The sequence below is a fragment of the Arachis hypogaea genome, chromosome 8, assembly GCF_003086295.3.
Source record: "Arachis hypogaea cultivar Tifrunner chromosome 8, arahy.Tifrunner.gnm2.J5K5, whole genome shotgun sequence".
NCBI classification, from domain to species: domain Eukaryota; kingdom Viridiplantae; phylum Streptophyta; class Magnoliopsida; order Fabales; family Fabaceae; genus Arachis; species Arachis hypogaea.
The window spans coordinates 25,726,037-25,751,698 of NC_092043.1; the positions used below are offsets into that span (position 1 = coordinate 25,726,037).

The 25,662-nt window shown below is 35.7% G+C and overlaps 5 protein-coding genes across 10 annotated transcripts; 1 reads left to right on the top strand and 4 right to left on the bottom strand.

Moving 5' to 3' along the window:
* Positions 1 to 1,728: 1,728 nt before the first annotated feature.
* Positions 1,729 to 2,327, bottom strand: LOC112706572 (uncharacterized). The gene has a single exon (XM_025757949.3). The coding sequence runs from the start codon at positions 2,325 to 2,327 to the stop codon at positions 1,824 to 1,826; it is 504 nt and encodes a 167-aa protein (XP_025613734.1). The 3' UTR covers positions 1,729 to 1,823.
* Positions 1,800 to 3,658, top strand: LOC112706571 (pentatricopeptide repeat-containing protein At1g62350). Its single transcript, XM_025757948.3, has 3 exons — positions 1,800 to 2,838; positions 2,930 to 3,322; positions 3,406 to 3,658. Exons 1-3 carry the CDS (start codon positions 2,485 to 2,487, stop codon positions 3,433 to 3,435), a joined length of 777 nt encoding a protein of 258 aa, XP_025613733.1. The 5' UTR covers positions 1,800 to 2,484; the 3' UTR covers positions 3,436 to 3,658.
* On the bottom strand, positions 3,659 to 7,842 carry LOC112706570 (uncharacterized). 2 transcript variants are annotated; one of them, XM_025757944.3, is made up of 10 exons: positions 7,329 to 7,842; positions 6,811 to 6,964; positions 6,521 to 6,704; positions 6,288 to 6,358; positions 5,802 to 5,939; positions 5,581 to 5,672; positions 4,837 to 5,108; positions 4,586 to 4,671; positions 4,285 to 4,386; positions 3,659 to 4,070 (listed from the first exon to the last, which is right to left on the bottom strand). In XM_025757944.3, exons 1-10 carry the CDS (start codon positions 7,424 to 7,426, stop codon positions 3,909 to 3,911), a joined length of 1,359 nt encoding a protein of 452 aa, XP_025613729.1. In that variant the 5' UTR covers positions 7,427 to 7,842; the 3' UTR covers positions 3,659 to 3,908. The 2 variants fall into 2 exon arrangements, with proteins under 2 accessions (XP_025613729.1, XP_025613730.1); XM_025757945.3 differs by having other exon boundaries at positions 4,586 to 4,693; positions 7,329 to 7,836.
* Positions 7,843 to 9,607: 1,765 nt separating this feature from the next.
* Positions 9,608 to 12,502, bottom strand: LOC112706573 (peroxisomal membrane protein 13). Its single transcript, XM_025757950.3, has 5 exons — positions 12,098 to 12,502; positions 11,368 to 11,601; positions 10,932 to 11,260; positions 10,580 to 10,672; positions 9,608 to 10,109 (listed from the first exon to the last, which is right to left on the bottom strand). Exons 1-5 carry the CDS (start codon positions 12,123 to 12,125, stop codon positions 9,894 to 9,896), a joined length of 900 nt encoding a protein of 299 aa, XP_025613735.1. The 5' UTR covers positions 12,126 to 12,502; the 3' UTR covers positions 9,608 to 9,893.
* A 521-nt stretch (positions 12,503 to 13,023) lies between these two features.
* Positions 13,024 to 19,181, bottom strand: LOC112706574 (protein NLP8). 5 transcript variants are annotated; one of them, XM_025757952.3, is made up of 7 exons: positions 18,601 to 19,181; positions 18,416 to 18,482; positions 16,665 to 17,706; positions 16,148 to 16,192; positions 15,218 to 15,964; positions 14,585 to 14,705; positions 13,024 to 14,210 (listed from the first exon to the last, which is right to left on the bottom strand). In XM_025757952.3, exons 3-7 carry the CDS (start codon positions 17,607 to 17,609, stop codon positions 13,456 to 13,458), a joined length of 2,613 nt encoding a protein of 870 aa, XP_025613737.1. In that variant the 5' UTR covers positions 17,610 to 17,706; positions 18,416 to 18,482; positions 18,601 to 19,181; the 3' UTR covers positions 13,024 to 13,455. The 5 variants fall into 5 exon arrangements, with proteins under 5 accessions (XP_025613737.1, XP_025613736.1, XP_025613738.1 ...); XM_025757951.3 differs by having other exon boundaries at positions 18,369 to 18,482; positions 18,601 to 18,974; XM_025757953.3 differs by having other exon boundaries at positions 18,408 to 18,482; positions 18,601 to 18,968.
* Between the last annotated feature and the right edge of the window lie 6,481 nt (positions 19,182 to 25,662).

The window sequence follows — 25,662 nt, forward strand, 5'->3', positions numbered from 1 at the left end:
TTTCAAGGTCTCATTGTTAACTTGGCTATTAACTGCCTTTGTTTTACCGATCAAACATACTAATTAATCCATAATTCTTAAATTCTACCACAAATACTAATAAATCTACCTTTGATGCGCAGGCGATGACGGCGTTGAAGACATAGGTAGTGACGTGGGCGGTAGCATGAACAACCTGGGAACATGAAATTTTCTATGAAGGTGAATTTCGATTTTTTTGGATTTGGGATTAGAGTTCATGGACTTAGGGACTGATTTGAATTGATTTAATAAACTTATCTTATCAGTAATAAGATGGTACACTAAGCGAGTGTTATGCTGGCAGTTAACAGGCCATGTCAGCGAGCGTTAACCACCTCAGTGCAGGAGATAACGAAAGGGCTAACGCGACCAAATTGATTATCTTTCGAGAATAAATTTAATTAATTTTATCTTTTAAGGACGAAAATGGATATCGAGATATTTCTTAGGAATGGTTTTGACTATTAACTTATAATTTATTAGTGTTATATGCGACAAAGTGTTTAAAGAGGCCTGCTACACATACAAGTCTTTTTGTCTTACAAATCTTACAAGTTGGTACAAGCCCAACAAAAAACACGCATTACACTCCCACATTCAAGAGTAAATAAACGCACGTTATTCAACCACTTCCTGTTTCCAAAGCGCGCTACTCACCATGCATTATAAACGACTCTTCTTCTTCTTCCTCCATGAAAACGAGTTTCTTGCCAAATTTGAAGATAATGGAACTTCAGAAATACACCCAAACAATTACAGAAATACACTCAAACGATTACAAAAATACACCCAAACGGTTACAGGAATTCACCCAAACGATTATAGAAATACACTCAAAGGATTACAGAAATACACCCAAAGGATTACAAAAATTAAACCCAAAGGATTTAAGAAATACACCCAAAATTCGTTGAAATACACCTTATGCATAATTCAGAACTCTTTCTCTTTCTCCTCCTCATCTTCTGCTGCTTCTTCTTCTTCAAAAACGATTTCAGAATTTGATGTCAAAAAACAATGAAAATCGAGAATAACGAAGAAAAAAAACAGAGAGAAAAGTATGTAAATGAAGAAGGAGAAAGAGAAGGCAAGAAACAAAAGAGAAGAAGAAGAAGAGAAAAAAGAATGCGCAACAAGAAGAAGAAGAAGGTGCAGTGAAAACGTGCAGTAATGGTTGAAGAAGGAGAAAGAGAAGGCAAAAAACGAAAGAAAAGAAGAAGAGGAAGAGGAAGAAGAACGTGCGCAAGAAGAAGAAGAAGATGCACTTGTAAAGACTTGTATAAAAAAATGCTTGTATGTGGAGAATTTCTCGTATTTAAAAAGCCAGTTTAGTATAGTCTTTAAAAGACAAAATATGATGACCAAATGTCTATGAACACTTGAAAACTATATTTCATTGATTTTGAGCTGTACATAGCTAAATTGCATTGCAGGCCAAGTAGCATACAAAGTATGAAGTTTTTTGTTTTTAAACTTTTTATTATTATTATTATTTTAAAAGTAAAAATAAAACAAAAAGATTTGCAAGTATATATCAGGCAGCTGAACAATTTAAATGTTTTAATAGATATAGTTCGAAAATTTTAAGACATAAAACACTATAAAAATAAAGTTTTTACCCCCCAATTGATCAATTCTTAACTGCTTAAATTCACCATTCTATTGAATAATCATTTTTGCCATAATATAAAAAATAAAAAGTGAAAAGACACTAAGCGCACATTTATATTTTTATTGTTTAGCTCAATAATATTCACATACAATAGAAACTATTCCATATAATATATACAATTATGATTTTATTATGCAGATAAAGCAAGGAAAATAGAGACTGCAACACCAAGCGAGTAGGCCCCAACAGCAGTCCCAACCACTTGTCCTCCGGCGTGAGTGACGGCTCCGACTCCGGCGATACCAGCTACGCCGACGGGAACCCGCAGCAGAAGCGCTTTTCCGGCACCGGACAGCACAGCATCAGTGTACAGCTCCAGAGCCCAATCCTTGAACATCACAGGTCCAAGAATTTCATTGCCGGACTTCGACGACGATCGGTTTGTGACGCGGCGCAGCGCGGAGTCAACCTGGGAACGATCTGGTGGCGCGTCGACCCACCTCTGGATGAGCGCGTGAGTGGACAGCTGGCCGTGGAGATGCTCGGCGGCGCTGTTGAGTTGGTAAGGCAACACTCCCGGGAACGCGTGCTGAGTCAGATCGAGGCAGTGCGAGAACGTTGAGTCGCAGGCCGAGTCAAACTCGGGCGAGTTCGATAACGAACTCTTCACTCGCTTCGAAGCCGATAACCCCATTCCCTAAAAAAATCTCAACTCGATTCACTCTCGCGTACTTGTTCTTTTGTTATTGGGCCTATGATCGAAAACGGGCCTATATGTAAAGCCCAATACGGCCCATTTTTATTTTATCATCTTCGTTTTGTGTAGGTGTGAACCCTTTCAGTGTTTGAATATGATAATAACAGCCAGACCTTCGTTAGTTCAGTGGAGTTTCGAGGGTTCTGCGATTCACCGTTTCAAGCCTATAACTTTACCGTGTTTATCGAAGATTAGCGTAAGGATAAAGAGTAATGAGAGGAGGATTAAGATTAATTGCGGGCTTCGTGCTAGCTACAAGAAGAAGCCACCTTCTAAGGTCATATCAAAAGAAGCGATTCAAGTGATTCAAGCACTTAAGCTAGCAAAATCTTCACCGCAGAAAATAGATCAAATTCTAAAAGAAAGGTTCACTAGGCTTCTAAAGGACGATGTTTTAGATGTGTTATCTGAGTTGCAGCGACAAAACTACTTGGATTTATCCCTCAAGGTAACTAATACTAATGTACTAGTACTATACTCTTTTGTGTTATGTTAGGTTGTGTTTGGATGATGTTTCTGAGATAAATACTATTGTGTAGGTTTTTGAGTTAATTCGTGAGGAGGAAGGGTATGGTACGATGTTATCATTGTACTCTGATATGATAATGTTTTTGGGGAGGAGGAAGATGATTGAGGAGGCTGAGGGGATATTCTGTGGAGTGATGGAGAGAGGGTTGAGACCGGATACGAGGATGCATACGGAGATGATTGGAGCGTATATACAGGTGGGGATGATGGAGAAGGCCATGGAGATATACGGTTCCATGAAGGAATCGGGGTGCAAGCCAGATAGGTTGACATTCATGATACTAATTAGGAACCTTGAGAAGGTTGGAGATAAAGAGATGGTGGAGGCTTTGAAAGAAGAGTGTTTTCAGTTTGTGGACTATCCTGATAAGTTCATTCAAGAAGTGGAGCACAAACAGAAACATGTAAGATCAATATTCAATCTTCAATCGTACATATTTTGTTGTATAGAATTGTGTTTGTATTAATTTTGCATTTATGTCTTTAGGCAAAAAAGAGATCACTCCATATCGCATAAGCATGAAATTTTCCAGATTTGGATAGAAGGCTTGGCGGCTGCTTCTTGTTGGAGTGTGTTGTGCAACAATGCAGCATTGTTGAAATGCTGGTTTCAATTTGTTCAATTTGCATCAAATCCTGAGAATCAACTAACTTATAGTTTCTATGTATTGTACTGCTGTCTCTTCTAATCAATAAGTGACAATTAATATACTAAACTATGAAATCGGTGACTTGAATAATTTTTCTGCTACGGAAATGAATACTAATTGCCATTAGTTGCCGAATATTAGTAGAATGTATGTATGTAAAAAAAATTAGTACAACAAAAATAGTCTCTCTCTGCCTCCTATTTATTTTTTCTCTCCTTTACAAGATACAGGTAAAAATTGGTTATAAACATAGTTCATCAATAAGATCAAACCACACACAAAAAAGGACAAAAAGACTCTTGGAGAAAAAACTAGATACAGAAAAATCACAATTGCTTGATCAAGTGGCTAAATGGCTCGGAGAGTTGTTGAACATGCTGTGCCACATAAATGCACGGGAAAGCACCATCTCGAGCTCCTGGTGAGACCAGTTCTGAGTTGGAAGGTGTTGAAGGAACATTACCAACTCCTGGAAATCAAGCTTCTTTAGCTTGTCTGACCACTGAGAAAACCATAACAGAGAATATTATCTTAACCATATTAAACTATGAAAAATGTGGAAAAAGGATGCATATTATACTTTAAGTTATCCACTTAAGTGTACCAAGCTAATAAACATGCACGAAGAAATTAATTGATGGACATAAATTATTATGCTGGGTCCGCATTTAGTTAGAATTGATTTTATAAGAAAAGGCCAAAGCATGGCATCTCACCGTTAGAAGAAAACTGGCAAATATATACACAAGAAAATCTGGTAAGGCATCTCCTTCGGCTAGATACGTGTCCCAGAGGCGTGTGACAAGATGGAAGGGTATCTGGTTACATAAATCAGATATCAGATTAGGCAAAATCGTTAAATCATGCAAAATTTGTGTAGTTTATTAATTTTAGTTTTTCACCATCAGACTTCGAAGTGCTTGGGAATTGATATTAAATCACTTTAAGATTCATTTATGAAGCTTTTCATAATCAATAAGCACTTATAAAGACAAAATACTAGTTCTTGGAGTAAACCTCGCGGATTAGAAGGCAGTTGAACCAGCGGAAAGCAAACTGAAGAAATTCTAGTCCCTGAAGCTCCATGTGGTTTGAAACAGGCTCTGGCACGGTTCAAAAGTTTCACTAGGACGTATGAGATTGTATTACTATTTTAGAGGCATGGTGAAATAATACAGATCCAAACCACGTGCGATGATGAGGCATTAAGTTTGTGTAATTATACACAGATATTATGGAAAAATTAATGAGCCCGAAGAAAAACTTACCATCAATCCTCCTGACCAATTCCTTCAACTTAAAAACAAGCCTCTGAATTCCTGGTTGAGCAAACGTGTAATGGTCTTGCATACCATCCAGTAATTTTGACAAGCACCAATAGCAATCAGCCTCTATATTAGAAATTTTCTCTGCAGATAGATCAGACATTGACCAATTATCGATACCCCCTTGCAAGTGTTCTGATAGGAAAACGACTAGAAATGGTGTAACAAGATCATTTATCCCCTGAACATATCCACTGGCAGGATGTCGAATAGCCCTGGCAGAAGAACAATAAGTCATATAAGTAAATGACTATAATAATAATACACAAAAATTAGCATTAAAAAATTAGTCAAAACAAAGTATGATCCGGAGTATCAACCAGGGATAAAGTTTGATATACTTAAAATCGGAAAAGTAAGAGCCTAAAACAAAAAGATCTATTCTGGTTGTAGGTTCTTTTTCCTATATACTTTTCCTAAGTAAGCTATTGCTCTGAACTGATAATCAGAAGTAAAGGTACTCTGGAACAGAGTAATTATTCCCAACACCTTCTGAAGTATACATATAGGCTTCTTCACATGTTAATTCCCACTAGAATGGAATCTGATAACAGTGTTAATCAAGATTATAATTCTGCGTAATAAATGGAACGTATATATGAAGGGTAGCTATATGTATTTCTTCTTTTAACAGAAAAAAGTACGAAAATATCTGTGCCACAAAACAGAGTACTGAAGATATCTAACCATGTGTAAAGAATACGCTCGAGTGACTTCTGGACTTGCTGTTGCTGGAAGAATGGAACATTAGGTACGGTCCTAGGACAATCTACCGCAATCTACAAATACACGAAGCAAAGTGTTAGAAAGAAGAAACCTTTTTATTTTTTTCAACCGGTCAAAAAGAAGAAACTTATTTTTACCAATAATCAAGTTGGAAATATGTTATAAGTTATAACAGACAATACCTGGCGGAGCATGTTGATCTCATCATCTGAGCGAACTGTCTCAGGAATATCATAATACTGCGAAACACAATCAAGATACTCTAGGCGCTTCCTCCTCAAAACCCCATCCCTTCTATCTGAATTAGGTGGTGCATATCCCTGTTGTCAGTAATCTTTAAATTTCCAAGAAGAAAAGAAACTATGCATATTGTTACAGACTTACAGGAGGTCAAATAATGTTGATCTATTAACTTAACAATTTAATATATAGGATAAATAATCCACAAGTTTCTTTTCTAAATGCTTCAGTGCGGTCTTGTTTTAAATAATTTTGATCTTAGTACTAATTTCAGCTATGGATAAAGAATCCCCGTTCATATCCTAGCACATTCTGAACTAAACAGCAAACTTTTATTGATATCATGCATCTTATGGTTGATATGGCTAATGGCTATCATGAAAGCATGAGCTTGAGCACAAGAAAGAGCTTAAGGTTGTAAAGCCTACCAAGAGAAGTCTCCATACTGTAGGACGCATGTAATCTGGAACACCACTCCAAGCTAACTCACGCAACTTATCTACAATATAGATTTAAAGTAAGCAGCGACGTCATGTGTAAGTATGTAAGCAGCTTACAATTACAGATGATTCTTCCATAACTGGATTTGGCCATATACAGGAGTAAAAAAGACAACAGAAATAAATGACATGAAAGAAAATAAATATATAAATTAAGATACCTAATATAACCATTGTCCCGGAAAGCACCTTATTGAATTTCATCACTCTTGCAGAATCCGTAGCTCTAGTACTCACGGAAGATTTCTGCACTTCTTCAGACGGGTTCTCTATGCGTAAAGTTGATAATTTTAACACATTCTCATTAGGAGAAGCAATTGGTTTACTTGTACTACGAACTTCCTCCTATATTTCGAGTAGAACTTTCACAGGTTAAGTGCTACTCATCCATGATCCATGAAGTGAAATTGATAGAGGCAATATAACTATGAAATATGGACGCAAAAATGACCTCTAGTGTCTCAGGTGTGTGATCACTTGTGCCGGTATCACTTAATGGTGAGCTCCTTTCATAAGAAGGCGGCGAGGATGAATTTGGGGTATCTGGCAGGTCTACCCTCTGGCTTAGTAATATCTTACCAGGAATGCTACGACCCTTGAGTAACCTTGACAAAGAAACAACACAAACTTCCATCAATATATTCGTATCTAAGCTACATCCTATAAGTTTCCCCTGTAGGTGAAAACAGATATATAAATTTTCTAAGGAAAACGTAAAAGGAGCTAAACTATCAATAAATCAACACACTATATACGAGGAAATGAAGAACACAAGATCCTAATTCTGTAAATCCGTGATATCTAAGTGCATTTACGAATACGAAATTCGATAATAGAACAGAATTAAACGAATTTCAGAGGTGAGAACAAAAATTAAGCACAGATCACGTAGAGTTTGATCGATGAGAAATCGTGATCTGAATCCCGAGAAGAAGAAGCGAAATTATGGAGATCGAGAGAGAATAATACCCTTGAACATTTCTGAGAGTCTGGTTGAATCGGGAATCTACGGAGGCAGCAGAGTCTTCGTTTTGCTGCTTATTGTCGTCGTCGTTGCTGTTCTTCATGCTTGAGATCTCTCTCTCTCTATGCTTCTACAGTTTGTGTGAGAGCCTATCTCTACTCACCACTCATCAGTCATGAGCGCCACCTTCACTTCTCTTTTTTTTTTCTAATAATAATAATAATAATAATAATAATAATGTTTGATTCTTTTCCCCATTACAATTCCTGTGAATTGTGATCCTCTATTACTCTTTGTTATTAGTTTTTTTTTTGTTATATTTTATTTATATTTTTAGCACGCAGAAATTAGAACAACAATCAATAGAGATGTTGCTGCGTGTGCCAAAGGAAACAAAATAATGAAAAGAGAAACACATTAAGAAAGAAGAGTGCTCAACTTGTATCTCAAAACAAGCAAGTAAAATAGTCAACAAAAAAAAAAAAAAAACAAGCAAGTAAAATGTTTTAAACTTCTCTCATAATTGGGCAAGCCATCTACCTATGGCAATGTTAGGACCATAGGCAATGTTAGGACCAACAATTTTTGTGATTAATAGTTATCAAATAATCATTAATGATAATTTAATGGTATAAGATTGGCGTGAAATTTTATCCAATAGCTCACCTTTCTCTACTAGTTACATGCTGGTTAAAATTCAATAAAATTGCTATCCTAGACTTTTCCTTTATTTATTTGTCGAATCCTCAAAATAATACGATACATCATTGAATGGATTGTATTTATGTATTACGTCTGCTTTACTTGATATTAAAATTTTAATAGAATGACAACCATTAAAAAATAGAATTATTTTGGTGAAGAGTCACTAAATTTGTAGAAAACATCATTTTTGTTGCAACTGTGTTAGGAAGACGATGAAAAATTTTAGCAAAATGTATCACGAGTTTTGAATTTGGACTAATACAAAAAAAATTTAAACAGTTATTCCTAAAGAAATTTATCCAAACATATTCTCTTTTTTAAATTATCTAATATCCAATCTTTTCAATTATTTCACCTCTTCAGCGTTAAAAGCTCTTTCACCGGCCATCAAACAACTATCCACATACTGGCTATCTAGTGAAATGACCATCTATTATTTATTAATTGTATATACTTTAACTGAATCGAACATAATAATCATCCAATTAAAAATTAAAATAACTATCTACATATTTAATGAATATTCAGCACATTTACGGAATTAAAAAAATCGACGGTGATGGGTGAAGACAGGAAAACGATTCAACGATGGAAGAACAAGACGCGCAAGTCATTCCTTTAATGTGCATCTGACGTACCTAAACATTTCTCTCGTTGGTCTCTGTCTACAGTGGCTTCAAAACCAGCATCTTCAATGGCCTCTCGAATGGTCTCCTCGTTAACAAAAGTGGGGTAGTAGAGGACATGAGCATAGTTGTTAAGAACATCTACTATGCAAAAGGTGGCCGGAACTCAAGCCTCCATCGTTGCATACGCAAGCTAACGCCAGAAAATTGTAAGCCATGGCGGCATGCGAACAATAACTACGTAACAACAGCAACAGGGCAAGAGACGGAAGAGGAGGAGAAGTCGAATCGTTGGGAGTAAAGGCAATGTCGATGAGGTACAGCACAGCAGCGGCAGCAACAACGGCGCCACGGGAGGACAGGCAGAATGCAAAGAGGCTGGACGATTGACGCAAACTGCGCGAGGGAGGACAGGCAGAATGCAAAGAGGCTGGACGATTGACGCAAACTGCGCGATGGTGCTGCTCGAGCTGTCGCGGTGCGCACGGCGGCGTCAAGTGGAGCTATGGACGACGGCGGTTGTTGTCGGTGGCGGCGCGGCACCGGTAAAACAAGACAGGAGAGACAGGACGAGAAGAAAGTCACCTCGCATGGAGAAGAAGAAGACCGTTTTTGCGGTGTACGTAACTGTTGTAAATCTTTATTTAATTTAAATTTCATTAGCTTCCCATCCTTTCTCTGTTTGTTGTGATATTTTCCATTATAAAAATGACAATCTTCGCACTTCTTTTAAAATTCTTCTTCGAAGTTCGAAAGGTACAATACGCCATAAAATTACAGGTTTATAAGTGAGCAATATACTCTCGTGTGGTCGTGTTAAAGATACTTTTGGACTAGTACTTTACATGCATCTCTTGTATATATCATAGCAGAATGCATTTTCTCCAAAATTAAGAACTAACATTTCTTGATATCCTAATAGTGGAAATAAAATCTCGAACCTAAAAAAGATGGAAACAAAATCCAACTCGTGATCCATAGAACTATGAAATATTAAGCAAAGTATACATCTTGAATACAGAACAATACATTATTATTATAAGATCCCATTTCCACTTTCCAGTAAACTCTAAGATCCAATATAGCAAAGGAAACAGCAAACCGAACTTACAATCCGGAATTCTATACATGACTTTCTGTAGCTTCTGAGTATGTTCATTTGAAATGCTACTGTCATGTTTCTTGTTTTGACTGTATTTGGAGGTACTATTCATGCAAAACAAAATATATTATTCCTCATCATTGGCTGCCGTCGTTACCCCATACATTGTCCCAAGCACCACTTGGAGCCGCCTTTGGTCCCTCAATGTAGTTCATGTTTTGGGGGTGTGGTCCAGGCAGTGGCTGTCCATTTGGACCTTGTGGGTCAACCTTCTTGGGTTTAGTTCTAATCCCAAGCAAGCGCAGCACAAATCTAGCTAGCTCTCCATACAATAAACCAGAACGATCAAAAAGCTGCATGACACCAGGTAAATATTTAAGATTTAAATACTCTCGTCACACTTGATAAAATGCAAGTGAATATGTAGCAGGTTCCCAGATTTGACAATGTGCAATGTTCAAAAGACCAGTAAGACAGTAGTATCCGAGTCTAAACCACACCAAAGGCCAGTTTTGCTTTTAATTAAATTGTTTGGTCACTTATAATAGATTGTTTAATGAAAGGCAGGTAGGAAACAGCTTTCAAATTTCCACGCTGAAAGTGATATATGCAGAGGAAGAAGGGGTTTTTGTTTTGGAAAAAAGAAGGGGGAGGGGGGGGGGTTCTAAAGGGGACAATTTTAAAATGCACCTTTTAGAATTTAGACGAGTTTCGAAACAAAAACCAGAAAGAAAAAGAACAATAATGGCCAAGATTGTCTTACTGGCTGCTGTTACAAATAGACAGAACAGAACAGTATAATAAGATAATCATGAACAAAAACCTGTAGGAGTGCAGTCATGAACAGATGGAAAGCCTGTGTATTCTGGTCAATGAGTATTGATATCCGACCAAAAAAGTTAACCACTCCTTGCATCTGTCATTAGAAGGAAATCAGTTCAGCATATGCAATGTTAAGTCTTCAACAACAAAGAATGTGTTCATGGCAAATGAAACCAAAGGGGATGGAGGTGAGAGAGACAAGTAATTTTTTCTTTTAATTGCACAATATAGAATTTATTCAGGAAAGGAAAGTGAGTTTAAACCAGAACCAACAACCCATCAGAAATTTGGAATAAGTTTGCACTCAAAGAGAATGAGGGAAAGCTTAATATGCAATATAACAAATGGCTCACCACACGTAGAACAGAAATCCAAAATCCTGGAGGGGATGGCGGGGCTCCATAGGGGTTATTAGGATCTTGATCTCCATAAGGACCACCACCCATGCCATAACCACCCATCCCACCCATGCCATAACCACCCATCCCACTGCTATACATCCCACCTCCATACATCCCAGATGACCCGTAAAGGCCACCACCATATCCTCCCCTATACATACTGTTACCATACATTCCACCACCATACATTCCCCCACCTAGCCCACCATAAGAAGAACCGTAAGAAGATCCATACAGTCCTGAGCCATATCCAGAACCATAATTCATTGTAGAACCATAACCTGAAGATACCGCAAAAATAAAAAGATCAATCTAATGTAATCAGGAAAACTAGGAAAATGTTGAAAGAACTCAATGGGCTACAAGATGACATGATAACCAAAGTCACCTCCGTAGCTGCTGTTTCCATAACTCTGCTGTTGCTGCCATGGCCTTGAAGGAAGGGGCCTCCCAACAGCATTCTGGTTGGCAGTTGCATTCTGGTTGGAAACGATTTCACCGGGTTTTGCAGTCCCAGAAGCTTCCACTACATTACTGGTGTTGCCTGCGGATGGAGGCTTAAAGGGTGACGGGCCAGCCGAGGAACCGGCTTGCTCCCAAGGCTTTGGCGGAGGACCACTCCCTGCAACACAAATTCAAGCACACAACAAAAACCCTCAGAAATTATTGATGGCTATAATTTTTAAAGATTGAACGATCATCTCAGCTGTTCAAACATCAAATCAGGCTAAGAACCTATTACCTATACATGATTCCTATAAAAATATAAAGCAGAAAACCACTTAGGGAAGGCTCAGATTATCATAGTGATACTCAACCGGAAAAAAAAATCCACGACATGTAATTCATGAATAGTGCCGAATCAGACATATATCCACACAGGCACGAAGGGGAAAACGGAAGGGGGAAGGATGCCTACGTTTCTAGGGTTCGGCGAAGGGAGAAGAGGGGAACAACAACGCTGGAAATTGATTGATTGATAAAATCAATTGAATTTAATCGGAAAGGAAGAGCATACCCTAACCTAGAAAATAAAGAGCGAGCGCGAACACAAACATGTATAAGAATCTGGCAATCTAAAGCATGGTGAAGGAAGAGTAAGGTAGGTAGGTAGATACCTGATGGTTGAGGCTTAGATTGGTCCATGATTGTAATTGCAGAGAAAAGAAGAGCAGCGAATGTTGAAATCAGAAGCACCGAACGACAATTCTATTCTCTCTGTGATGTGTGTTGAGTGGGGGGTGAGTCTCATGATATCAGCTCATCGATCGTTCTGTTTGGGGCTCAGAGAAGAAGAAGAAGAAGAAGAAGAAGAATTATTGGTATTTGGTTGCATATTCATTCATCCGCATAACTATAAGCATCGTCATCTCCAAATTGTTTCTGTCCCTATGTGGCCCCCACGCACCTTGGGTTGTGTGTAATGCACTCGCCACTCACCTCAGCCCAATCCACCTTTTAGGAGATCAGATTACTCTCTCTTTAAATTTTTATTTTTTTTTATTGACGAAAAAATAAAATACAGATAATGAAATTGACTGTAAAAGATTAAATATAATCTAATATGTTTAAAAGATTAAGGAACTCTTATCTTAACAACAATATGATAATAATTTAGGATCGAGATCTTTTAAAATAAAAGATTCAGTAAAATAATAAAATAATTCATTATTAAATTAAGATAGTAAGATATATATTTTATGATAGTTAGATTATAATAATGATCAAGCTTTTATTTATCATTTTATTAATTTTTTATTCTAGAGAATTTAAATTTAATAATTTATACTTTTAATTGATTAATTCTCAAATATATAGAATTTTTTACTTTATGATAAAATATTACAATGTAACCAATAAAATAATATTTTAGTTGAGATTTGAGAAAAAATTCATCGTCCTCAACTGTTTTTTCCTCCTAATAAAACGATGTCCTCTTTCAATAAAAATAGAGTGGAATTTTAAATTACTCAAATATATTTTTTACTTCAAAGGCAATATTTCCGGTGTAAATTTCTGAAACAAAACATGCTAACACGTGATAGATAGATTTTCGACCGTGTTAATTTCTTCACGGTGTTGACCGCTGACTCCGCCAAACACTTTTTTCCACGAAACTTCACCAAAATACATTCACTATCGTTTACTGGTTAGAGAAGGATTAACAAAATGGAAATTCAACCATCAAACACACACGACAATCGTTATTTTCTTATCGTAATTACACATTATTATCTCATGGCAAATAATCTATAATCTATACTATTAACTGATATACTGAACTTGAAAGCTATTTGCCTATGTCCTAATTAGCGACTAATGTGAATGAATTTCTATGTTGCTTCTAACTTATAACTTTAACGTGCCATTGCAATGCTTGAGCTTCCATCTGAGTTCAGCAAGACTCTGAAAACGAAGGACTTGAGTAAATTGTTGCATTGAAGTATCCCTATCCAACATAACCTCGTATGTTATGCTATGAGTCACATCCTAGGTAGCAACTACTGCAGCTGGAGCTGCTTAAATTGCATGGTATGTCGCGAACAACAAACCTGACACAACTTTTCCCAACTTCATCCAATATTTCCATACACTCCTGCAAATCTGAGTCATCTAACAACCTCACCAACTCTTGTTCATTATCTAGATATTTGAGTTGAAACGACCCATTTTGTAATTTGAACCTTGTTGCAACTTCTTCATATAGCTTCAAACAACCCCAGGATGGATCAAACTTGAAACGAACAGTGTCTTCGCCATAGGTAGCTTTGGCTTGAAGTTTCAACCCAGTTTTATCGGCAAAGGTTGATTTGCCTTTCAAGTTCTGCCTCTGGTTTGAACCAGAATCATTAGATGAGTTTGTAAAGCCTGAAGAAGAAGGGTGGTTATGTTCAACAGCTCCATCATCATCCCTATTAACCAAGATACTTGAATGTTTCGATTTGTCTTCTCTTGAACCACCCTTGTTCAGAACCCATTTTTCTTTTGCAGTAACATTCTCAGGGTGCAAAAGAGTATCGTGTGCATCAATTTCTTGGATGATTGATTCTCCTTCTCTTGATACAAGTGCCCCTATACAGGGATCAAATTTCAACCCTCCTTCCAGTCCTTCGACAGTGTCAAGCACGGTCTGTATTTTCTTTAACGATCGGTTCACTTTCTTGATCTTGCGGGATGGCCATCTCGAAATCCCTTGTTTCCTGCATATCCTTTTCAGAGTTGTCGGGCAAACTGCTCAAGGAAGAAATGTTTTTTGGTTAAGAACAAATAAGAATTACATTTCAGAAAGCATTTTCTTCTTGGACAAAGAAATGCATTATTTGTTTGAGATAGACCAGCCGTAAAAATGGTAAAAAATTAAATTGTCATTAACAAGCTTGTTAATGAACTATACATCACTTCAATTTGGTCATTGAGTAATCAGCACTAATCAAACAATTTTATTATAGAAAATTCGACTGGATTAATTTCATTATTATTTCTCTGGTAATAGTGAGTACTGGTAGCAAATCAACAAGCATGAAATTCACAATGGCTTTGACAACCTAAACGTATACAGTTCAACAAATATACAGAAATTAGCACAAATAATGTTGGAATCTAACCACCAATGCTCCTAGCAGCATCCTTCAGAGTACCGGAGAAGTGTTGCTGAAGAACACTCAAACTAACTTTCTTCTCAGCTGGTCTCTTTGTCTCAACCATCCTTCTTGATCCATTTCTTTCCTGCAAGACAAATTCCAACATTTGTTAAAGGACAATAACTTACAAAGCTGTTCCATAAATTATACATCAAAAATTTTTGCTCCAATGTTCTGTACCATGATTAAAAATCACTTGATTCAATTCTAGCAAATGCTTGCTCGAAATTTCACCATTATTATAATAATGAATTTTTAATTGCCTACTATGAAGGTGTGGACATACTAGATCATAACTTCAGCAGGAATAAATAAATAACCATCAAAGCATTGCATTCGTTGGTCTTGAAAAACAGATTAGAGGTAAGAAAGTTCTTCTTTTCATAATGATTAATAATATGAAAAGCTCGACTATGAAGATGTATTAGTTGGAATATATAGATAGTCTTACGAACTTTGAAAATGCTGATCACATGCCTCAGGTAGTCAATCATTTTTGGACTGAAGTTTTTCAGACTTACTGGTTACAAAGGAATTGCTATAACAAATATCAAGCTAGTGAAAATGCATTAGGATCAAATGACATAATTTACATACCTGGTTATGAGAAGACTCAATTCCATTGTTTCCTTGGTTAGATGCCTTGATGGACATCTTACGGACTGAATCATGGTTACTGTTTGTTAATGGTATTTGGGAGTTTCTCCTGGACATAGGAAAAATTCTAGGGACATTTTTGTTTTTAAATCCTACATGTGAGCCTTTCATTCTTGATAATTCCTCATCTGAAACTGTTCTTAAATTCCTACAAACTTTCTGCATGGTACCTGAGAGGTTGTCTAAGAGAAGTTGCTGTTCTGAGCTCCCTTTCATGTTTACAGGCAAAAAGAATTCCAGTATGTAATCATCATCATTAGTATAAGTACTCCTCAGCCTAATTGCAACTGCAGCATTCAGATTGTACTTGCGCGCATGATGAACAAGTGGATATTCACTAATATTATAGGCCTTCACATCAGGACAAAAGAAAGGATGATTTGATTGATGAGCTCTCCCAGCTATACCTTTCCCTTCCTGAAGATGGTGTTCAATGCAAGCATGAACAAATCCTTCCATTGCTTTATCAGTTACATAGCATGCTGATTCTTCAACGCATAGTATGTTCTTTTCACGAGGACTCGAATGACCCTCTTTAATGTGTATCTTTGTATCTTTACCTTCTGCGTCTTCAGCGACACAACAAGGAATCCATGTCAGTGCTATTGGCAATCTATGCGCATGACAAACGGATCGTAAGACATCAACTATGGCTGTCAAAGCAGCACGTTTGCTGTTTGAAAGACACTGAAGAAAAATAAATAATATTGTAAGAAATTATGAAACAAGATAAAAAGACATACCCCCCACCCCCCAAAAAAAAACAAACAAAAAAGAAAATGCATTTTCATGTTAGTTTAGGTATTCATGCTCCTATGTTTCATTTGCATATTATAGAAAAAAACTAATGAAAAAAATTCAAGTAAATACCTGAGGAAGAAGTCGAGGAGGCATATTAGCCGTTAGATCTACATTCTGCAGAAGTCATGATAATGCATTTATCATTACTTAATTCAATTGTAATATAATGTGCAAATTTATAACACAATTTTTTAGAGAGAGAGAGAGAGAGAGAGAGAGAGAGAGAGAGAGAGAGAGAGAGAATATGTATTTTTCAAATTTTTGAATGATTCCTAAAATGTGATCACGTGAAACACAGTCAAAAAACATCATCCATTGACATTCCTCTGCCTCCATAGAGTTCCTTTGCACTTTGAGAACAACATAGAATATTGAAAGTTCTGTATGATAACATCAGGTCCCTATTGGTGAATTGTGAAAACAATAAGTCTTAAATAGTGTAACACTTTACAGCCAAACAAACTCTCAAACATAACTGCTCAAAATTCAGACATGAATAAAACCTTTGTTAGACTCAACATAAGTAGCAAGACAGGTAAAGTGAAGCACTGAAGTTGAGCAGTAAATAGCAAAGGAAAAAACCTACCTGTAGTGCATGACAAACAATATCCATTTCCTTCTCAAAATCAGGCTTTTCATTTGTAGTGACAAGTTCCAGTACAGCACAACATGGCAGTTCAGAGTGCAGATCAGATATGGGTAAACCAATTGATCCACGAACCTCATGATTAATCGCATCATCCATCCTCAAGTACTCATTCTTATTGTAATAACCAATGTTGGAAGTCCACTCAGGAGTTTTGGACATAAACACACGACCAGGAAGTCCTGGGAGAGAACCCGGTTTTCCTTCAGTAGAAAATGTGTATGTTCTTGACACTTCACGATATCCGGCAAGAATTTGGTCTAGTAAATAAGGCTGTTCACTTGTGGTCAAGAAGAACTGATCACCATCCTTTATAGGAACCCAAACCTGTGCCAATATTCCACCACCAGCTGATTCCTTAAAGACGGACAAGGCTTTCAACATTCTCTCATCAAGTGACAAACTAGCTGGCTTGGACATGATATAACTGCCAATGGCATCAAGGTGTTGAGAAGAGCCATTAATTTTTTGCATAGAACTTAAACTATGTGTATCATCTGTGCCATCAAAAAAACCAAGTAAGGTGTCCATTTGTTGAAACGCAATTTTCTCCCCATAACCAGGGGAGCCTTGTTTAGTGTTGAAATATCCATTCATTTCTGTCCTGAAGAATTGGCTACTATTGTTTTCCTCTAGAGTGAACCCAGGGGTAGACGGATATGATGATGGAAGGCCATTATTGAAAACCTGATCAGTTATCGATGGGCTATTGTACAAGCCGGCATAAGGATCAAAATTCATGAGCCCGGAGAAGCTACAAGCCATATCATCTGAAATTGAATTGCTCATATCACCATCTAATGATGTTGATCCCTCCAATTGAACTCTACAAGATCCCCAATACGAGGCTCCACTTCTCTTGGGAGAATAAGGGTATGGTTCCATACTGACGTTGGATATCAAAATTGAAATTTGGCCAACGTTAAGAGTCCCAAATTTGCACAAAAAACATTGCTCCACTATTCAACAGCACTCTTGAAACCTGAAAGTTAGCATACACAATTCAGCATCAGCAAACAATTGACGCTTAAGCATAATCCAAGAAATAAATTTTCTTGAATAGGTAATTATCATAAGGGCATGATAAAAATCAAAGTTAAGCACGAAAAAATGGAGGAAACCAAAGTAATCTCAACTCCCCAGACCCAAGCAATCAGGCGAAAACGAATGCCTACAAAAAACTCTGGTGATGTTAAACTTGACCCTCTCAAGAAGAAACTTCAATCAAAGTTTTTCCTGGAAGCAAATTAGAACGCTTGTTTGAAGATATAAAATTTGATAACTACACTGCCTTTTATAGCGGGTCTGAAGTCCTCTATACATTAAATATTAGTCATCTTTCTAGCTCATTCTAAACCACCTTCAACATAAAAATAAATAATAAAAACAATAATAATATATCATTAAAGTCCTCTCTTCTGAATCTAGAGACTAGAAAGTACCAGGATAATAACAGCCTAAAACCTGCATGTTTCCAAATTAAGCATCAAGGCTGTGCATAAAATATCCCCAAAGAGAGATTCAATAAACATATAAACTAAAAGAAGAAAAGATACTCCAAACATTTTACTTAAACCATAAGCCAATTCCAAAAAAAGCTGAAACATAATCACAGAAAATAAGGGAACAAGGGTTCCCAAGAACCTGAAAGGATGGGGATTTGAGCTCAGAAGTAAACTTAACCACGTAACTGAATGGCACAGCGGTGGAATTGGGAAGCTTGACATCAATGACCAGCAAATAGTGGGGTCCCAAATCCTAATTGCAGGGAACAGTTCACAAAAACAAATACGCATATAAAATGAATAAAAAATAAAAAAGAAACAACAAAATCAGAGAAACCATAAATTGTAATTGAGGGGGTCCAATTACATACCAAGAGAAGTGGCTTTGATTGGAATAGTCAATGAAATAGTATGGCCAAGAAATCGCCGACCTCAAAATCCTCGAAAATGACGTCATGTTTTTGTCCATAAAAGTCAGCAGAGGACATGGTTTAGCTCTCAAGTGAAGTTGAACTTTTATCAAACAGTTGGCAGGGTGAATAAAAAAGGTAGGTAATAACTGGTAAGTGTTTCGGTTGCTTCTATAAAAGGAAAGACTAAACAGTTAAAACTTAAAACTTAAAGTTCTCTTACGATGGAAACTATCACACAATTTTTTTTAACTATAAATAGCACGACGGTGTTTTCAACTACGTACGGTGTTCTTTCTAAGCCACCTATATCATTATGAAATGAAATCACTTTCATTCGGCATTTGCCATTTTCATTTATAAATATTAAAAGGCTTTGGGAATGAAAGTACCAGGGTGCCCATACTCTCCTAGAATTTTCCAATACTATAACGATACATGTGACATGTTCCATAAATGATCAGAAAGAATCAATAGAAAACTCAATTTTCATCAATTAAATAAAAAAAATATCTATTCTCGGGTATAAATAAGTTGTTGGTGAATCTTATGTTTAAAGAAGATATATGTATATATAGTAATAATTTAAATTTGTAATGGGTGACGCAAAAGAAATATTGATTGAGACGTGAACACGTAGAGAAAGAGAACCTTTGAACCAGAGGCAAGTTGGACTTGGAATCTTGGATTAGATTCCGTTTTATATTAACATTTTTAGAATTTTCGAGTTTTTAATTTGGTAAGGTGGAGTTAAATTTATATAAAATTGATAATTAAAAATCGTTAAATAAAATTTTAGTCAAATAAATTAAATTATTTAACTATTCTCAATCATTAATTTGTTTGAAGTCGACTGTAACTCAATTTTCAGAAACTAATTTCTAATTTCTATACCAACGACCCTAAACAACGTTGGCAATAAGAGGTGATCGTTATGACTTGATGGCTTTACTTCATTAAGAGTTAAATGGATCACACGGCCTAAATATAATATATAAGTCCATGAGGACATACTATCAGGCCCATAATTTCGAAGAACTTTACTTGTGGGCCCTACTAAAAGGCTTATGGGCCCAATAATCCAGACCCAAAAAAATTAATTAAGACCCAAAAGTATTTATTCATTCATCTTATGATTTATGCGTTAAATGACACTATAATATTTTTCAAAAATGCTATAACCACAAAAAAAATTAGTAATGAATAAGTCACTATATATTTTATATAAATATATATTTAATTATTTTTAATATATATTTTATATTTTAGTATGTATATTTATATAAGTGGTTGATTTGGTAATTGGATTTTAATTAATGTATATATAATATAATTGAATATTTTTAACAATTTTTGGCAGAATAACATGATTTATGAATAAATAGTGATGTTTATTATCCTGTAGTGATTTATATAATTTGGTTAAAAGAAATGCCAAATATTTGTAATCAATTTAAACTTAGCAAAGTGAAGTATGAAGGCTCTGAAATAGTGACAAGATAGAGTCATATTCATATATAAGAGCAACTGTTAATTATGGAACCCTATGCGTGACAGTGGCAACAGGAACAGGAAGCAAGAAAATAAAACACAGATTGGTCAAAACAACTGTACAAAATAGAGTACATTTTCTAGTTCAACAAACAAATAAACAGGGTCTTCGAAATAATTATTTACCTAACCTAACTTGTAGTCTTGTACAATGTACATATATAAATATATAAAAAAATGATAGGACAAGGGATCACAAATACACTTCCTGTATTTGGTTCTAAGAAAAATACATGACACTTAAAATAAGATACAAAAACAGAAACACAAAAAGTAGTATTATTGTATTTTGTTTAGTGATAAATTAAAATAATTATTTTAATTTATTTTTTATTTAAAAAATTTGAAAAAAATATAATAATAATAATAATAATAATAATAATAATAATAAGTTATATTTTTTATTAATATTTCTATATTTTTTTATCACATGAATACAAAATATATTAATTTAATATTTTTATGTCTCATCTATCAAACATAATTTTATATTTTTGTGTTTATATCTTAATGTCTCATATGTGTAAATAAATGCAAGCTTATATGCAGACAGACTATGTGACACAGCTAGCTAGCGAGTCAAAGGTCCTAAATGGCACAAGGTTGGTTCTCACGTAAAGGTTGAAGGACACTACTATAAATTCTATGCAGAAATTAAAAGGGATGATGTTGTGGTCAATCTGAATTGATGATGCAAATGGTGGTGTCTTTGAAACTGTTCGATCTTCCACCACGATTTGCGGAAACAATTGGAGTAAAAAGTACACATAATAAATATTGAACGGAGTAGTATCCTATGGAATTTCTTTAACAGAATTCCTTGCAGTTCCTAGCTTTTATTTTACTACTATGTGTTAAAGAAAATCACCATCATAATTGGTTAGGACTTATGTCAGGTTACGCGTTAAAATGAGTTAAATTTATTGGGTCAGTTTGTTTACTCATTTAAATGGGTAGATTTTACCTTTAAAATTAAGTTTGAGTAAATTTCAGGTTAAACGGGTTAAACTCGATTAACTCGAAAAAAAATGACCGGTTAAAGGTTTAGTTGCAGGCTAAATCGGATTGTCCTTTTATTTTTTTTTACATTTTTTTAAAAAAAGTAACACTTTTAGTCAATATTTTTTCGATCTGACCCGAAAATCCGATTCATAAACTAAAAAATATTATTTTTTAATAGGTTTTGCCTTAAAAGTGATATTTTTTGTCAAAATATTTTTCAAAAAATAAAATAAAATTATAAACGAGCTAGCCCGTTTAACCCATCGGACTGACTATAAACGGTCCAGACTAGTAAATTCTAGCCCGCGAATAAAACAGGCTTAAACGGGCCAGCCTATTTAACCCACGAGTTTAACGGGTTGGGCCTAAATGGGTTGGACTAGCCCATTTGACAGCCCTACTTTACGTAATTATGAGTGAAAAAGGAATTATATATGTATGTATTAGGATGTTTAAATTTAAATCGATTTAAATTAAATTGTTCATTTAATTTAATTCAAATAAAAAATCGATTAAAATTGTATTAATTTAGATTTAATTGGATTATTTTTTGTTACAAACCACTGGATCAGATCGGATTTCGTATCTATTTTTTATAATCGATCCAATCAAATCCAAACCACACAATATGTTATAATATTATTATTTTATTATTATATTTATAATATGTTCAATTTGTTATATGTTTGTATTATTATTATTTAATAAATATTTTATGTTCAAAATGTGATTTATTTATTTATTTTAAGTAACCTATAATTTTATTTATCAATGAGTTATAACTTAAATGACATAGTCTTTCTATACTCAAGTAAGAAGTCGTGGTTTTCATTCTCTTTATTTTTAGTAAAAAAAAATTATAATTTTATTTATATTATTATATTATCTTGATTTTTTAAAATAAAATATTATTAAAATTTGTTATGTCATTATTAATTATTTAAAATTTAATATTAAAATTTATTAATATATATTTAATTTTTTTAATTTATAAAATTATAAATCCAATTCAATCTAAAACACTTGAAATTAAATCAGATCAAAATTTCAAAAAATATATCTAATTTAAATTGTACTGCAAATAAAATTCATATTCGAAACTTTAGAAAAAAATAAAATAAAAGTTCACTTCCATTATGCTAATGAAACGATAGCATTTAACATACAACTTTTAAGTTTTAACTAAACTTGTATGACACAACCAACGAACCGAAATGAAAATAGTTGCGCTGTTTAATTTTAATCATATAGTCTGACTAGGTGATTAATAATTTATCTTTTGAAATTTGTTTTAAAAACAAAGTGAATTTAAATTATCATAACATCTAAAATTGAATAAAAAATATTTAAAATTTTAAAAATATCTAAAATCAAATAATAATGAACATTTAAAATTATTTTAAAAATTCCTAATAAAATAAAACATCCAAAACATAACAAAAAATATTTAAAATTTAACAAAAATAAGATATTCATAAAATATTTCTAATTCAAATTATCATAAAAAAATTTAAAACTTAATGAAAAATTATTCAAAATAAAAAATATAAAACCAAACAATAACAAACATCTAAAATTATTATAAAATTATTTTAAAAATTTTAAAATTTTTGAATAAAAAATATCTAAAACGTAACAAAAAAAATATCCAACCTAACAAAAACAAGATATTTAAAATTTTTTCTAATTTCAAAACCTAACAAAATGAGACTTCTAACAAAATATTTAAAAAAATGAAACTAAAAAAACACATCTAAAATTATTAAAAAATCCTCTAAAACCTAAAAAAAAAAGAAGCATTCAAAACAAAAAAAAATTAGGTGAATCATATTATCTAAATTAGTAGTTATCCACAATATTAGTTTTTTTGTATTTTTTTTAATCATATTATTGATTTTTTTTTTTTGTATAGTAGTTATCCACAATATCTTCTAGTCTAATAAGATAAGTCAATAATTAATTTTGTTCGGTAGTCGGGTTTCGGACAGGTCGGGTGATTATGCGAGGGAATGAGAATGTCTCAACCACGGTCGTGCTGGAGTCAGGTTTGCCGAGTAGCCGAGTACGCGTTGCAGAAGGAGAATAAGGGGGGGTGCCACCTACAAAGACACTCCGACGCTCTAGTCAGCAATGTGCAGGCGGGAAAATGGTTAGAGTATGACGTACCTGGGGGGAAGGGCAGGTCCTTCCCTATTTATACTATATCAGAGGTGGGCCCTACAAGGACAGGCCCACCTTCCTCGAAGCTTCCTTACAGCTGCAGTGGAGAGCTGTCAGGGACGCGTGTCCGGGTCGAGTGGTGAGCTGCACGTGATCGACCGCTCGGGTCGGGTATTCCGTGGGTCGGGTCGATCCGTACGTGGCATGGGCCAGGCCGCTACAGTGCCCCCACGCGCCGTTAACCGACCGTATGGGTCGTTGGAGGCGAGTTCTCTGTTGTTGCGAGGTCGATCGTTCGTATGAGGGACGCGCCGCTCGCATGCGTGCCCGTTTGCAATTCGGGGCGTTCTTTTGTCGCCTCGTTTTTCGCGAGAGGCATTAAATGCTCATTAAGGGTCGAAAAAACCCACGTGTGCAAAGACTGTTCTGCCCCCATGCCTTTCGCGCTTCCACTGAAGCGGTTTTAAACAGTTTTGCGTTTTATTCTTCTTCTGCTTGCCTTCCTGATCATATTGCTTGCTCCTTCGTCCTACACTCACATCATTTAGAAGTTCTTTTTTATTGCTCCAGTGTGCTTCATCCTTACTTGAATTTTCTCAATTCATCCAGGTAATTACTTCTTTCTTTTCATTTTAACGGTTGTTTGCATGTCTTGCTATGATCATTTTTCCTGTGCTTGCTCTTTTCTTGCTGTTCATAAGCGCATTTTCATGGATGCATTTTCTTTTTCTTTTTGTTGACTGCGGTGTGTCATGGGGGGTTTATGTTTTTGTTCTGGTCTTGGTTTGTTTGGTCCCCCTTGTGGTCACGGCACGTGGGGTTTCTTTGGGTTTTTCCCGGATTCCGACCTCACGGACTAACCGCGCGGTGCCCCACTGTAGGTATGCCTCGTGTCGTTAGCCGAGCTTCTAGCTCCGCCGCGGGTTATGACCCGTATGCGTGGGTGGTTTCCGACCTCAGGAACTCGCCCAATCAGATGGGTGAGGAGGAGCTCACGGAATTTCGCCAGGCCGAATATCTCTGTGGGGGTACCGACGAGGAGGCGAACTATGATGTTTATGTCGCCGCTCCTCACGAGCGGCTTTATGAGATTAATTTCAACGCCCCCGGGTTGCTGGTGCACGAATTTGTGATTCGCACAACTAACCAGCAAGTGCACTGGGTCGTCCAAGTAATACCTTACGTGAGTAAGGGTCGATCCCACGGAGATTATTGGTTTGAAGCAATCTATGTTTATTTTATTAATCCTAGTCAGGATGCCAATAAGATTAATTGGATTTAATGGTAAGAAGTCAAAGTATTTAAAATTATTAGAAAAATAAAAGAGAATCAAATCGTTACTTGTTGTGCAGTAATGAGAAATATGTTGGAGTTTTGGAGATGCTTTGTCTTCTGACTTCAACTCTTCCTTGAAATCCTTCTCCACACGCAAAGTCCCTTCCATGGCAAGCTCTATGTAGGGTGTCACCGTTGTCAATGGCTACTTCCCATCCTCTCAGTGAAAACGTTCCTATGCTCTGTCACAGCACGGCTAATCATCTGTCGGTTCTCAATCAGGTTGGAATAGAATCCATTGATTCTTTTGCGTCTGTCACTAACGCCCAGCCTTCAGGAGTTTGAAGCTCGTCACAGCCATTCAATCCCAGAATCCTACTCGGAATACCACAGACAAGGTTTAGACTTTCCGGATCCTCATGAATGCCGCCATCAATCCGGCTTATACCACGAAGATTCTGATTAAGGAATCTAAGAGATATTCATTCAATCTGATGTAGAACGGAGGTGGTTGTCAGGCACACGTTCATGGATTGAGGAAGGTGATGAGTGTCACGGATCATCACCTTCTCCAAAATTAAGCGCGAATAAACATCTTAGATAAGAACAAGCGTGTTTGAATGAAAAACAAAGGAATTGTATTAAATCATCGAGACGCCGCAGAGCTCCTCACCCCCAACAATGGAGTTTAGAGACTCATGCCGTCAAAAAGTATGTAATTCAGATCTGAAAATGTCATGAGGTACAAGAATAGTCTCTAAAAGTTGTTTAAATAGTAAACTAGTAACCTAGGTTTACAGAAAATGAGTAAACTAAGATAATTGGTGCAGAAATCCACTTCTGGGGCCCACTTGGTGTGTACTGGGGCTGGGACTAGAGCCATCCACGAGTTGAGGCCTTTCTTGGAGTTGAACTCCGAGTTATAACGTGTTTTGGGCGTTCAACTTCGGATCATGACGTTTTTCTGGCGTTTAACTCCAGACAGCAGCATGTACTTGGCGTTCAACGCCAAGTTACGTCATCTATCTTCGCGCA

Coding starts and splice junctions, on each gene's coding strand:
- LOC112706574 (XM_025757952.3), bottom strand. CDS start 17,609: ATGGAACCATACCCTTATTCTCCCAAGAGAAGTGGAGCCTCGTATTGG. Junction 16,193..16,664: donor TTGTTTGTCATGCACTACAG/GTAGGTTTTTTC, acceptor TGACTTCTGCAG/AATGTAGATCTAACGGCTAA. Junction 14,706..15,217: donor TTGAGTCTTCTCATAACCAG/GTATGTAAATTA, acceptor TTTGTCTTGCAG/GAAAGAAATGGATCAAGAAG.
- LOC112706573 (XM_025757950.3), bottom strand. CDS start 12,125: ATGGACCAATCTAAGCCTCAACCATCAG. Junction 11,602..12,097: donor ATCTAAGCCTCAACCATCAG/GTATCTACCTAC, acceptor TTTGTGTTGCAG/GGAGTGGTCCTCCGCCAAAG. Junction 10,110..10,579: donor TCATGACTGCACTCCTACAG/GTTTTTGTTCAT, acceptor GGTGTCATGCAG/CTTTTTGATCGTTCTGGTTT.
- LOC112706570 (XM_025757944.3), bottom strand. CDS start 7,426: ATGAAGAACAGCAACGACGACGACAATAAGCAGCAAAACGAAGACTCT. Junction 6,965..7,328: donor ACTCTCAGAAATGTTCAAGG/GTATTATTCTCT, acceptor TTCTTTGTCAAG/GTTACTCAAGGGTCGTAGCA. Junction 5,940..6,287: donor CAGTATGGAGACTTCTCTTG/GTAGGCTTTACA, acceptor TACTGACAACAG/GGATATGCACCACCTAATTC.
- LOC112706571 (XM_025757948.3), top strand. CDS start 2,485: ATGATAATAACAGCCAGACCTTCGTTAGTTCAGTGGAGTTTCGAGGGT. Junction 2,839..2,929: donor ACTTGGATTTATCCCTCAAG/GTAACTAATACT, acceptor ACTATTGTGTAG/GTTTTTGAGTTAATTCGTGA. Junction 3,323..3,405: donor TGGAGCACAAACAGAAACAT/GTAAGATCAATA, acceptor TTATGTCTTTAG/GCAAAAAAGAGATCACTCCA.
- LOC112706572 (XM_025757949.3), bottom strand. CDS start 2,327: ATGGGGTTATCGGCTTCGAAGCGAGTGAAGAGTTCGTTATCGAACTCG.